The sequence below is a fragment of the Mastomys coucha genome, unplaced genomic scaffold, assembly GCF_008632895.1.
Source record: "Mastomys coucha isolate ucsf_1 unplaced genomic scaffold, UCSF_Mcou_1 pScaffold20, whole genome shotgun sequence".
Classification (NCBI taxonomy): domain Eukaryota; kingdom Metazoa; phylum Chordata; class Mammalia; order Rodentia; family Muridae; genus Mastomys; species Mastomys coucha.
Window position 1 is genome coordinate 59,278,526 of NW_022196903.1, and position 13,567 is coordinate 59,292,092.

General features: G+C 37.8%; 1 protein-coding gene across 1 annotated transcript in view; it reads left to right on the forward strand.

Moving 5' to 3' along the window:
• Nucleotides 1–13,567, forward strand: part of Smarcad1 (SWI/SNF-related, matrix-associated actin-dependent regulator of chromatin, subfamily a, containing DEAD/H box 1) — a 63,195-nt gene that overhangs the window by 19,563 nt on the left and 30,065 nt on the right. Inside the window, exons 6-9 of the mRNA XM_031384015.1 lie at nt 878–969; nt 6,583–6,684; nt 8,036–8,117; nt 9,289–9,677. Coding sequence (XP_031239875.1) covers nt 878–969; nt 6,583–6,684; nt 8,036–8,117; nt 9,289–9,677 — 665 coding nt within the window. The remainder of the gene's footprint in view (nt 1–877; nt 970–6,582; nt 6,685–8,035; nt 8,118–9,288; nt 9,678–13,567) is intronic.

Here is a 13,567-nt window from a genome sequence, read left to right on the forward strand (position 1 = left end):
TGGTGGTACATGCCTTTAATTCTAGCACTCAGGAAGCAGAGGGTAGGCAGTTAGATCAGGAGTTGAAGGCCAGCCTAGTCTATGAAGAGAGTTTCAGGGCAGTACTGTTACACAGAAAAGCTGTCTTAACCCCCAACTCCCACCCCCAAGTAGCTACTGAAAATTTGTTGTGTATACAGTAGAGATGTATTATGAAATAAATCAGGAGGATACATTAAGTGTGCATACTGACATGATTGTTAGTCTGTAGAAAATCAGGAGTCATACTATCATGTTAGTCTTTAGAAAATCAAGGTTCACTTTTTTCTTGGAGCCATCACACTGTGAATTTTTAAAGAACTCAAAACTGACGTGTATGTACTTGCTTTGAGTAAGTATACTTTTTTGATATAAAGTTCACTTTATATCTTCATTCCTTCTAATTTGTGAAAAAAATTTATCTCTTTGTAGATTTGTTATGGAAAGTAAGTGAAAAAGAAGTTTATATAAGGCCTTATATAAAACTTTATATGCAGTAGATGCTTATTTACTGGTATCAGTGATGCTGTCCTGATAGCTTCACTTGATGAGTATCTTTTGAACAGTCATTGGTGAGATCCCATAGTCTTAGTATTATTCTGTAGAATTACTTGTCAGACAGAAGAAAAAATATTTAGAGTATTTAGTACCATTAATGTTAAATCTTTTAAATGCAATGTAAGATTGACTTCCTTTTGGACAGACTGTGGAGAGTCTTTCCTTTAATCTGCTTACGTAGCTGGAGTCTAATAGCCCCTCTGTCTAGGCATCTATATCCATACAGTGCATCTTTACTTTTGGTTTGATTTTATTCTTGTTATTTCTGTGAAAAATCTGAGTGGCTTCTCTTTTTGGAAAGGTGGTGGACCCAGGAAAAGAAAGTTATCATCTTCTTCTGAGGAGGATGAAGTTAATGATGATCAGTCTTTAAAAAAGCCTCGAGGGGAGCGTGTAAGTAACATTTGAATTAGACCATGTTGAGTGTGACTTACCTTAACCCTAACTAGTATGGTGAGTGTGGGTTCAGAAGTTAAGAGCACTGGCTTCTCTTTCAAAGGACGTGGGTTCAGTTCCAACCATGAATGTTCACAAACCACAGTAACTCCACTCCCAGGGGACCCAATGCCTTCTTCTGGCTTCAGTAAGCACTGCAACTGTATGCATGTGGTGCATACATGCAGGTGAAAAACTCACCATAAACATGAATAAAATCTCAAAAAAACAAAAAACAAACACTAAAAAACCAAACTATGCTGAATGTTTAGATGCCAGACCTCAAAGTCCACCCAAGTGTCCTCAAAGTCCACCCAAGTGTCCTCAAAGTCCACGCAAGTGTCCTCAAAGTTCACCCAAGTGTCCTCAAAGTCCACCCAAGTGTCCTCAAAGTCCACCCAAGTGTCCTCAAACTCCACCCAAGTGTCCCCAAAGTCCACCCAAGTGTCCCCAAAGTCCACCCAAGTGTCCCCAAAGTCCACCCAAGTGTCCTCAAAGTCCACCCAAGTGGACTTTTCCAGCTCTTAAGAGATTCTGTACTATAGTAGTTCTTTATGCCATGCTACTGTATGGATCTAGTAATCAAGCAGATGTTCTGTAAACCATGTTTAAAGTTTGTTGTTTCCTTTATGGTGTCATAAATAACTCTCCATAGCTGTCAAATTTTTTTATTCACTTTACATCCCAATCAATGCCCCTTTGCTGGTTCTCCTCTTCTCCTCTGAGATGGTAGAGCCCCCCCCCCCAGCCCCCCCAGGCTATCCCCTTACCCTGGTACATCAAGTTTCTTCTTGGCTAGGTGCATCCTTTCCCACTGAGGCCAGACAAGGCAGCCCAGTTAGGGGAACGTATTGCAGAGATAGGCAACAGCTTTAGGAATAGTCCCCTGCTCCAGTTGTTAGGGGAAGCTATAAATACTGATTGAAGAATAGTTAGGGTTAGGACTTGGACAGCCCTAAGAAGCTAAACTCAGCCTACTGACCAAATGAAGACAGTAGAAACCTAAAATCATGGCTTACAAAATATTTGCATAATTCTTAAAACTACCAAATGATAAACAACTGCAATAAAATAGCCTGCTTGAAGAATGTTGCAGGCTGAGGTTGTACAGCTCATGTACCAGCATGAAAGTTTAATCTCCATTATTACATAAAACTTAAGTGTGGCGGTGTAGACCTGTAATTTCAGTACTTAGAAGGAAATGGCAAGATACCAGAAGTTCAGGGTCATCCTCAGCTATATATTCAGTTCAGTACTAGCTTAAACTGTGTAAGAATCTATCTGAAAATAAAAGGCATTGCAAGAGAAAAATGTGTCAATAAGGACAAGGCGTAATGTTACTGTGCTCACGGTCCTGAACTGAGTTCTAGCCCTAGTACCACCAAAATCATAGCTAGAACATACTTAACAGAAGCAGAAGGCGTATATTAGTCCTATGAATCATGACGTGTAAGACCACTGTGTAGTTCAAAAGGCTTGTGTATGGAAAGTGTTTGTAATCCCAGCTTTTGTGAGGCTGACGCAGGTTTTAGTTAAAACCTCAAATTTGGAATAGCAGCTACAATTGGAATATCATCTTGGTTTATTTATGTTACTCTGAATAAATTCTCCAAAAACCCATCCAGTTTTGCTGTGAGCCAAGGTTGTGTATTACATTGGGCTGGAATGATAATTTTATTCTCTGCAGTTACCTTAGGAACATGATTTTGATTTTTTTTTTTTTTTTTTGAGTTAGAAGAGCAATTTTTAGAACTTAAAATTTGTTTTTTCCTACATAGTGATTTATGGACCTAATGTGTGCTTTCCGCCATTGATTAGTATGTATTCTAGCTAGTGCTAGATAAACAACCCTTAGATTAAATCATAACTTCTGAGCCCACTGAGAGAGATTTGGGTTCAGACTCACTGAAACCATTGGATATGTTCAGCAAACAGAGACTACTCTAGCTGATAGAAGCTTGGGGTCCTAGAGGAAACACAAGCAACAGGCACAGCAGCTCTTGCCTACCAACTGTTTCATTTGTGCTCATCTCATTCCAAAAACTTGTCCAGATGTTTGCTTTTGGAGGGCTTTCATTGCTTTTCAATTCAGTGTAAAAGTAGGGACTTTTCTATGCCTGCTTTTGCACTGAATATTTACTAAAAGCTTTAGGCACCATAGCTTGGCATTTTGAGCTGTTCTAACCTGACAGTGCTGGCCTGGCCTACTTCCCAGCTGGGTGGCTGTTACTTGCCATCTTAGTCTCACTGGCACCATCATTCCTTTCCAGATGGTGACTCCCATGAGACCCTCTCTAACTATCAGGGCACAGAAGTCCCACCTTTTCCTCTCCCACCCACTTATAGGCTATGTAGCTTTTTATTTGACCAATCAGGTGATGGAGAACAATGTTTTACAAAATACTGAGTCAGGCTACGCTTCATAATGATAATACAAGGGGCTGGCGGAAATGGAAATAAGAGCACTAACCTCTCTCATTACGGTGGCTCACAACCACCTGTAATGAGATCTGAAGCCCTCTTCTATTTCGTCTGAAGACAGCTAGTCGCAGTGAGCCGAGCAGGGCAGCAGAGGTCCTGAGTTCAATTTCCAGCAGCCACACACATGATAGCTTACTGCCATCTCTACAACTACAGTGTACTCATACACATAAAAAATAAATAAAATAAATCTTTAAAAAAAAAAGAAATAACGACAATACCAAAATTGCGACTGCCACTAGATCTCTGGGTATAGAGGTCATCCCTTGAGTACACAGTACGCAAAAACATCCCCCAACAGTTGTTTATTTTTGGAAATACAATCCAAACAAAGCTTTGTACATGTTAAAGGTCTCACTTACCCCACCCAGCTCCATATCTTATTTTATTGAGGATGAATTCACATAGCATAAAATTAACTTTTTAGTATAGATAGTTTAAGCACTTAGGGCATTCCCAGTGTTGTGCATTCTGATCTAGTTCCAGATATTTTCATGAGTACATGGTGGCAGGATGCCCTCAAAAGTAGGGTTTTATTAACTAGTACCGTCAGAGCTCCCAGGGACTAAACCACTAACCAAATAGTACACATGGTGGGACTTATGGCTCCAGCTGCATATGTATCATAGGATGGCCTAGACGGTCATCAGTGGGAGGAGAGGTCTGTGGTCCTGTGAAAGCTCTATGCCCCAGTGTAGGGGAATGCCAGGGCCAAGAAGCATGAGAGGATGGATTGGTGAGCAGGAGGAGGGGAGAGGGAACAGGGTTTTGTTATGTTTTTTTTGGAGGGAAAACTGGGAAAGGAGATATTATTTGAAATGTAAATAAAGAAAATATCTAACTAAAAGAAAAAAGTAGGGTCTTGTTTCTTCATTTCCATGGCCATGTCAATCAGCAGTCTGCCTTCTCCATGTCTGGATTACATACTCTAGATAATGTTTTTGAGACAGGGTTTCTCTGTGTAGCCCTGGCTGTCCTGGAACTCACTCTGTAGACCAGACTGACCTCGAACTCAGAGATTCATCTGTCTCTGCCTCCCAAGTGCTGGGATTAAGGCATATGCCACCACTGCCCAGCCTAGATTTTTTTTTTTAAAGATTTATTTATTATTATAAGCAAGTATGTGTAAGTAGCTGTCTCAGACACACCAGAAGAGGGCATCAGATCTCTTTACGAATGGTTGTGAGCCACCATGTGGTTGCTGGGATTTGAACTCAGGACCTTTGGAAGAACAGTCAGTGCTCTTACCCGCTGAGCCATCTCTCCAGCCCCTGGATATTTCTTTTATAAATATAATTGTGCAGCCATTTTTATGTCATCTTTGAAGGCTTATCCAAGCAATAACATGCATTTTTTTTTCTTTATTTCTTGAAAGCTTTATACTGTAGTAAGCCTAGGCTTACCTTGAACTTACGGTAGTCCTTCTACCTCAGCCTCCTGGGTGATGGAATTGAATTTTCTACTTAATGCCACATTGCCCCCTCTCCCCTCCCATAGTTTGTTTTTTCATTCTTCATTGATAGACATTTGAAATATTTTTAAAACAAAGGATGAATAAATTGAACTGTGGTCTCTAGAACTTCTACCCCTATAGCACTTGGTAGGTGGAGCCAGTATAATCAGGAGTTCAGGGTCATCCTGACTGCAGTTCATGGTCAGTCAGCCTTGAGAGCTACTTGAGAAACCTGTCTCAGGAGATTGTTCATTGGTTTATAGCACATGCTGCTTTTTAGTTATCCAAGTTTGTTTCCTGGCACCCATGTTGGGTGGCTCCCAACAACTTTTAATTGCAGTTTACTGTATTGGAAATCCTGTAGAACAGGCTGGCCTTGAACACCGAGATCTGACTATTTTTGCCTTGTAGGTGCTAGGATTAAAGGTCTATGCCACTTCACCTAGCTTAATTCAAATCTTTGAACAGATGAACCAACGGGGTCTGGGGAGATGGCTCATTTGGCATAGCACTGATGCTTGCCGCATGAGCATGAGAACCTGAATTTTGATCCCTAGTATTCACATAAAAAGCTGTGTGCAATGGTATGCCTCTGTAAGCCCAGTCCCAGGAATCAGAGACAGGCTAGTCTTGGAGCTTGGTATCCAGGCAGTCAAGCCAGTTGCTGAGCTCTAGGTTTAGTGAGGAGTACCTGTGTGAACAAAGGTCTAGGGTGCCTAAGGAGAACACTGTTGTCAAACTGCAGCCTCCATGTGAATGTCAACATTGCACCTATACATACATACATACATAATACCTATATAAACACACTCTCCAGTATGACTGAGGTTTGGAAATATGTTTTGTAGCAAACACGTGTTTGGCCACTTGGCTGTTGTTTATTTCTCATCTGTAATCTTTTGTTTTGTTTTGTTTTGTTTTGAGACAAAGTTTCTCTGTACCCTGGTTGTCCTGGAACTCAACTATATAGACCAGGCTAGCCTGAAGTCACACTCCAGAGTGCTGGGATTAAAGGTGTGCACCACCATGCCCAACTCTTCTGTAATCTTTAAAGTGATTGTTATCGATTCAATGCCCTCATGGAATGCAGTGTTCCATGATCTTTGTTCTGTTTCTCAGATAATATGAATGAGTTTGGGGTCACTAATTCTAAGTGAAACTGTTGGTATGAGCATAGTTTCTGAGGGGTTTGAAATATTTTCTCGAAATACTGTGTTTTTTCTTCTGCTCAAAAGTCTTCTACTTCTGATGCTTCCGAATAGACTTGTAGCCGTGAAGTGCACTGTATTCCAGCCCACTAAGTCACTTTTTGGCATATAATCCTCTTCCTTTTGTTGCCAGTGCACATAACTTGTTTTTATATATAGTGTTGGTGACAACCCAGAGCCCTGTGCAGGTGAGGTACAAACATTCCCATAGACTTTTATGCCCCAGTGCTTCCATAACACTTGATTTGCATGTGTCCTTATAGAGTGTCATCTTGTACTCTGTGCCAGAGAATAACAATCACAATTTTTTCTTTGCCTATTAAAAAAGAAATGTAGCAGCTCTATCACTAGATAATATAAAGGAGAGTGGGGAAGACTTGATCTTATCTGTTTCCCTTTTTCCTTTTTCCCCTTCCCCCTGCCCCATAGGGAGAAGAATCAAATGAATCTGCAGAAGCTAGCAACAACTGGGAAAAGCAAGAAAGTATTGTGTTGAAATTGCAAAAGGAATTCCCAAATTTTGATAAACAGGTAAGAAGAGAATTGTTCAAATGTTTGTGTACTTATATGTTTATATTACAAAATGGTGTTTGAGTTAAAGCCATGTGCAAACTTAAGGTGAGCTTTGTATTTTTTGAATTATATGCTCCAATTAGTATTATATGAATATTTTAAACTAGTTGCTAATTACCTTAATTATTTATTGTGCTTTTAATTATTTATTGTGCTTTCTAGTTGTGGTGTCAGCATGTCCTAACTCTTGAACTTGGTAGTAGGAATTTTAGGGCAGTGGTGGCGCACGCCTTTAATCCCAGCACTTGGGAGGCAGAGGCAAGCCGATTTCTGAGTTCGAGGCCAGCCTGGTCTACAGAGTGAGTTCTAGGACAGCCAGGGCTATACAGAGAATCCTTGTCTCGAAAAACCAAAAAAAAAAAAGAATTTTAAAATATTGGGCTGGCAAGATGGCTCAGCAGGTAAGAGCACTGACTGCTCTTCCGAAGGTCCCGAGTTCAAATCCCAGCAACCACCTCTAATGAGATCTGACATCCTCTTCTGGAGTGTCTGAAACAGCTACAATGTATGTACATATAATAATAAATAAATCTTAAAAAAAAAAAAAGAATCTTAAAGTATCACATTTCAGTAAAGGTCGTCCTCCTTTCCAGTTAACACAAAACTGTTCAGAGTCACTAATGACTCATGTCTGCTTGAGCCTCTATTCTCTCTCATTGCTGTGTATTTACTGAAGCATATACTTTTTTAACAAATGGGAAATGTTTACATTTTCATGGATGTGTTCTTTTTGTGCTCAGACAATCTGTCTGAATTGTGGTGAACAATACACAGGCTTGTGACACTCGTCCTTTACATGAGTTACATCTGCATGTTTTCTACTGGGGATATAACACAGGTGGTAGGGCACATTTGCCACATACACATAGGATCCACCCCAGAGATGTGTTAAGTTGCATATACTGAAGCATGTATGTTATGCAAGCCCCAGGGAAATTGGGCTAGAGGGAAAAAACTCACATTTCCATCCCTGTTGAACACTGTACTTTATTTGTAAGGTTAAGTTAAACAGGAAGGATGTATAAAGTATCACAACAACAGTGGGTAGTACTGGGAGAGGTGGTGCACACATTTAATTATAGCACTTGGAAGCCAGAGGCTGGTTTCTGAGTTCAAGGCTATCCTCCTGGTCTATATAGAGAGTTCAGGGACAGACAGTGCTACATACATAGTGAGACTCTGTCCAAAATAAAAACAAAAATAGAAATATAAATTCTTTATTTTCCAATAATTACATTTTAAAAGAGCATAACTATTTTTCTGTATTGTTAACTTCACATTTTTAACAGAAAAAATAATTTACTTTTAGGAATTAAGAGAAGTGCTTAAGGAGCATGAATGGATGTACACAGAAGCCTTGGAGTCTCTGAAAGTGTTTGCGGAAGATCAAGGTAATCAGTTATGGGCTCCTTTAGTCCCATGTCCTCCTGTAGAAAAGAGCCTGCCAGCTACTGACTTGAAAGAGATTTAAAGAGTAATGATGTAAAATGTTCTAAAGGATGAATTCCCAGATATTTTCACTTGTTCTTCACCATAGTAATAGCCAAGATGGTACATAACCTTTTCTTTTTGTATAATCTTTTCAAATTTTATTTAATTTATTTAATTAAGTTTTTACATGGGCAAAGCATGACCATATAGTAATTTATAACTCTGGAAGCTCTTTGAATAAATAGAAATTAAAATTTTTAAATAAAGCACACACTTATCTGTCGGTTTGTTCAGGAACTACACTGATACTAGAAACTAACTGGCACCTAATTCCTTTATGTGAAGTGGGATGATATTTGCATATGACCTACACACCATTTTCCACTGTCATCTTCAAGTCATCTTAACATTACTCACCGCACCTGATATAACATAAATGCTGTGCAAGTTGTTCTTATCTCATGTAGGGAACAGTGATGAAAATGTTATGTTCAGTGTATATTCAGTTCCTTTTCTAATGTATTTTTATATGGCTTGTTCGAACCATCAATTTGGAGCCCACAGACACAGGCCAGGGCTAAAGGTATATATATCCATTATTAGTATCTATTTTCTTATGAAAATAATGTAAGAAAAACTGTACCTTCATTCACAGGAAGCTTAGAATTCAATGAAATTCAGAACATTGACAATTTGAGGAAATATTTTTAAGTAATGTTAAAATGGTGATGTTAGTCATTGCAGTGATAGGAAAGATGCTTTTTCCCTGCCATGCCGCTTCTGTCAGGCTGCAGTGAAGCCTGGGCTCCTTCGTTCTTTTTGGCAGTTTGTGTACATGCACCTGCTGTCTGTATCCTCAGGATGCTGGCTTAGAAAGCAGATTTATGTTTAAAAGGGAGTTACCATTTACTTTAGAAAGGTCATTCTAGCTTATTGATAGCTTTAAATTCTGTTTTATATTACTCTTAATGTATGTTAAGATTTGACAGGAAGTTGTGGTTGAATTCAGTATTCACAAGGAAAATGTAATGTTTACATACTCTTCTTACTCTATTTGACATCTTATGTTTCATATTATTTAATTCATATGTTTCTAAGGTAGTTACAACTTTTGTATTTTTTTGTACACAGATGTGCAGTGTGCTTCACAAAGTGAGGTTACAAATGGAAAAGAAGTTTCAAGGAATAAAAATTATTCTAAAAATGCAGCTAAAATAAAGATGAAACAGAAAATTTCCATGAAACCACAAAATGGCTTTAACAAGAAACGTAAGAAAAATGTATTTAATCCTAAGAAAGCCGTAGAGGACTCTGAGTACGATTCAGGTTCTGATGCTGGGAGTTCACTGGATGAGGACTACAGTAGTTGTGAAGAAGTGATGGAGGACGGCTATAAAGGCAAAATTCTTCACTTCCTTCAAGATTCTTCGATTGCTGAACTGACTTTGATTCCTAAGTGTTCTCAGAAAAAGGCTCAGAAGATAACAGAACTCCGGCCCTTTAATAATTGGGAAGCCCTGGTAAGGCACACTGTGTGTGTGTGTGTTTGTGTGTGTGTGTGTGTCTGTCTGTGTGTCTGTCTGTCTGTGTGTGTCTGTGTTTTAATTTACAGTACCGTTTATAGTTAGATTGTCTTCAGCCCAGGGAAGCATAGATGGGTGGCCTTCTCCTGTGTAGAGTCAAACATTACTTTCATTGTAAGCCAATAGTATTTCAAATAGTGTCATATGACCTAATTTTGAATGAATTAAGGGGTGATTTTCCTGAAAAAACCCAAGCTGATTGGCTGGGAATGCTGTCACTCATCCTTTTGCATAGAAACTTGGTTCATTTCACTGCAGAAGAAGAAATTAGAGCTTACTTTTGAGAAGGAGTTGTTTGCTAGCCAGTTCTGATCTGTTACTGCTGAGACACCATGCAGAAGGCAAGAATGTGGCAGATATTTGACTACAACTGTTTGCAGAGCAGTAGCAGCGGCCAGAAGCGTTCCATGGCCCACATGCCAGCCTGAGTGCTTTATGCTTCCCCACAAAGAGGCAGGTGTTTATTTTCTTTTTCTTCTAAATGTGACAGCTTAGTTTCTAACATGTTTCTCCTGGTTAAACAACGTGGTCATTTGATGGAGTGTAGCAGGCTGCAGAATTTTTAACTGGAAAAATAGCAAAAGTTGTGGAAGCATAGAATTCAAGTGTAGGCGAAAGAAAGGCATGAATGAGCTCTGTCTGGTAAGTACACTTTGCATGATCATTTTCTGGTGTTTGACTTCCTTTGAATGAGTTTTATCTAAAATACCTGCTTTTTGAGTTTTCTAAATCTCAAAAGTTATCAAATAATATTCCTATAAGTACTCTTTTGTGTTTTAGATTTTACTTCAACTTTCATGGAAATGTGGGGCTTTATTCATGAGTTGTGTTTAGGCCCTCTACGCAAAACAATATGGATGGTTGTGTACAGCTTTGAGAGATGAGACCGCTCTTGCTGCTTTGTGGAGGTTTCTGAGTTTTAGTTCTTGTGCTGTGGAGTGTAGATGCATGCATTTGTGACTAATATTATACCCATAACAAACCTAAATGAGCATGAATGACCTTGATAAATGTCTTAAAATGTTGATGAGGGTGGTCTCTGCACAACAATTTTCAAAAAGCATTTTTTTTAAATTAAAATATTTCAGCATATAGAAAATACTAGTCCAGCAGAACTTGAAGGATAAAAAAGAGGAAAAAAGACACATAACCAGACTTAAAACCTTTCGTTTTGCCCCAAGCGCATGCTTCTCTAGAGAACATCTGTCAAAGCAGATCCTTTCCAAACTTGTTTGGCTTTGCCTGGGTGATTATTTGTTGAGGTATTTGCTGAAGGGCTTTCTGTTTCTTCTTTTCTCCTGTTTTATTTTTCTTTTAATCTTTAATGGTCTCTTATGTTATTATGGGGTTGGGTTGCTCAGGCTTGTTAGGATTTTAATGTATTTAATAAGGGATGCAGTTATCTGTACTAGTTTGTGTAGTCACTGTAACTACTTGCCCAGATAGCTTATAATAAAAGCAGATTATACAGTTTTACCAAGGTATATGTGCCAGATGTTTTAAAAAATATCCAGCAACTTAACATGGACAAGACATATTTCCTTAATTAATTGGCATAGTTTATATCAGTCTTGACATGAATTTGGAGATTATGCATTACTTACTAAGTCTCCTGACTTCTTTTTCCTTCAAGAAATTGAACATAAAAGCCATATTGTTTGTCCTGGCCAACCCATAATGTTGAACATTTTTGAAGTAGTGAAAAAGCATCTTAAAAGTAGATGAATTACTTCACTGAGTACAATGTTTTGTTATCCCAAGCAAAGTGTATAAATAAAATATTGCAAATTGATAATTAGACAAGTAAATCTCTAAGCCTAGAATTTTAACTTAGAAATTTTTGCTTCTACTTTCTGGGAGCCAGCATTCGAATGTCATTAGATTATAAAGTAATTTAATATATTAGTAAAATTATTAACAAACAATTTAATATATATATCTCTACAAAAGCCATCTAACTTACTGCCCTTTTTATTAATAATGTGATAATATATTCAGTGTTAAAGCAAACAATAGCAAAAATACCCCTATGCTTCACTCAGAAATTACTATGACATTTGAAGTTTTAATTTTGTTACAGAGAGCTAAATGAAATTACAAGATATTACAGATTTAGGAGTGATTGTTGATGTTTAGTTTTAAAGACCACTTAACAGTATATAAATAAATGTAAATTTATAAATATTTGATCAAAAATGCAACTTGAATGTAAAAATCTTAGTCACACCTTTAAACCAGACTTTGAAAAAGTTGTAGATTATTGGTTTTCATTAAAGCTTTAGATAGATATGTAATATAAATTTGATTCATATAATACATAATATATTTGTATACTAGCCATTTAATAATATGTCAAAATAATTCTGAATCCTGAGGTTGCAGTTTTCTGTATTGCTCTAATGTTCTTTCCAGAGGATTTTTCTCCCTTTTTTTTTAAAGTTAAAATGTTTTCAGTTTAATCACATTCATTTTAAAATGTGAATTGAGAGTATTTATGTTTGTAGCTTTGTTCATTTTTTTCTTTGTCCTTGTATTGTGATTTCAATAATGTTAGGTTTTCTTTTTTTTTTCTTTTACCCAAAGTTTTTTTTTTAAATAGTAATACTTTACATGCTAATTGTAAACTACAATGTTAAAAGTATAGCAGGGTTTGCAGTGTAGCAAGCCAAAAATGGCCATAGTTGAAAATTCAGTATTGTTAAAGTGGGGAAAATTAAATTTTTTTTAAGATATATTTATTTATTATATATAAGTACACTATAGCTGTCTTCAGACACTCCAGAAGAGGGCATCAGATCTCATTATGGATGATTGTGAGCTGCCATGTGGTTGCTGCGATTTGAACTTAGGACCTTTGAAAGAGCAGTCAGTGCTCTTAACCTTTGAGCCATCTCTCCAGCCTGGAAAAATGGAATTTTTATTGGCAAAGTACATAATTGATGGCATCAGTTCACCAGCTGCTTGCTGAATTTTTGTTTTTCTAGTATCAGAGAGGATAGGAGCACTATTGTGTCCATGTTGTATTTTTAATTGCACTTTTATATGCTAATTATAGTATTATTTATGGAAGGTATAGCTCAGTTGTCATAGGGTTTTCCCAGTGCACATGAAGCCCATGGTTCAGTCCACAACACCAAATAAACCAGGCACAGTGGCACACACCTTTAATCAATGCACTTGGGAACTAGAAATAGGAGAATCAGAATGTCATGGTTCTCTTTGGCCACAGAACAAATTTTAGGTCATATTACAGGAGATTCTGTCTTCAGGAGAATAAAACATACTTTGTTAAAAAGCATGTGTGTTTATACTGCTCAGTGTAGTATTTGCGAATAGTTTGCTTCATGAATATTTACCTACCATCGTTAGATTCCTGTCTCTTTCAGTGTTCGGGGTAAGTGAGGTATTAACATTGCCCCAGCAGGCACAGCTTCTGTCTAGTGCTTTGTTCGGCCAGTGCTGCTTTGTCTTCTAATGATTTGCAGAACCAGTGCCTGTCTTCTTCACCTTGTTTAACCCTATAAAATGCCTGTCTTCATTTCATCTTAAACACTGAAATGGTTCTTTCTGTTTTCTTTTTCTTTTGTTTGTTTATTTCTGTTTTTTGGTTTTTGTCTTTCTTTCTGAGACAGGGTGTCTCTGTTAGATCTGACTGTCCTGGAACTAACTTTGTTGACCAGGTTAGCTTTGAATTCACAGAGATCAACCAGCCTCTGCCTCCCAAGCCCTGTGATTAAAGGTGCATTAGTACACCTGGCTCTGATTATTTCTTTCTTTGAGATAGAGTGGTTTCATTGCTTTTTAAGATTACTGTACTGGGTTTTTTT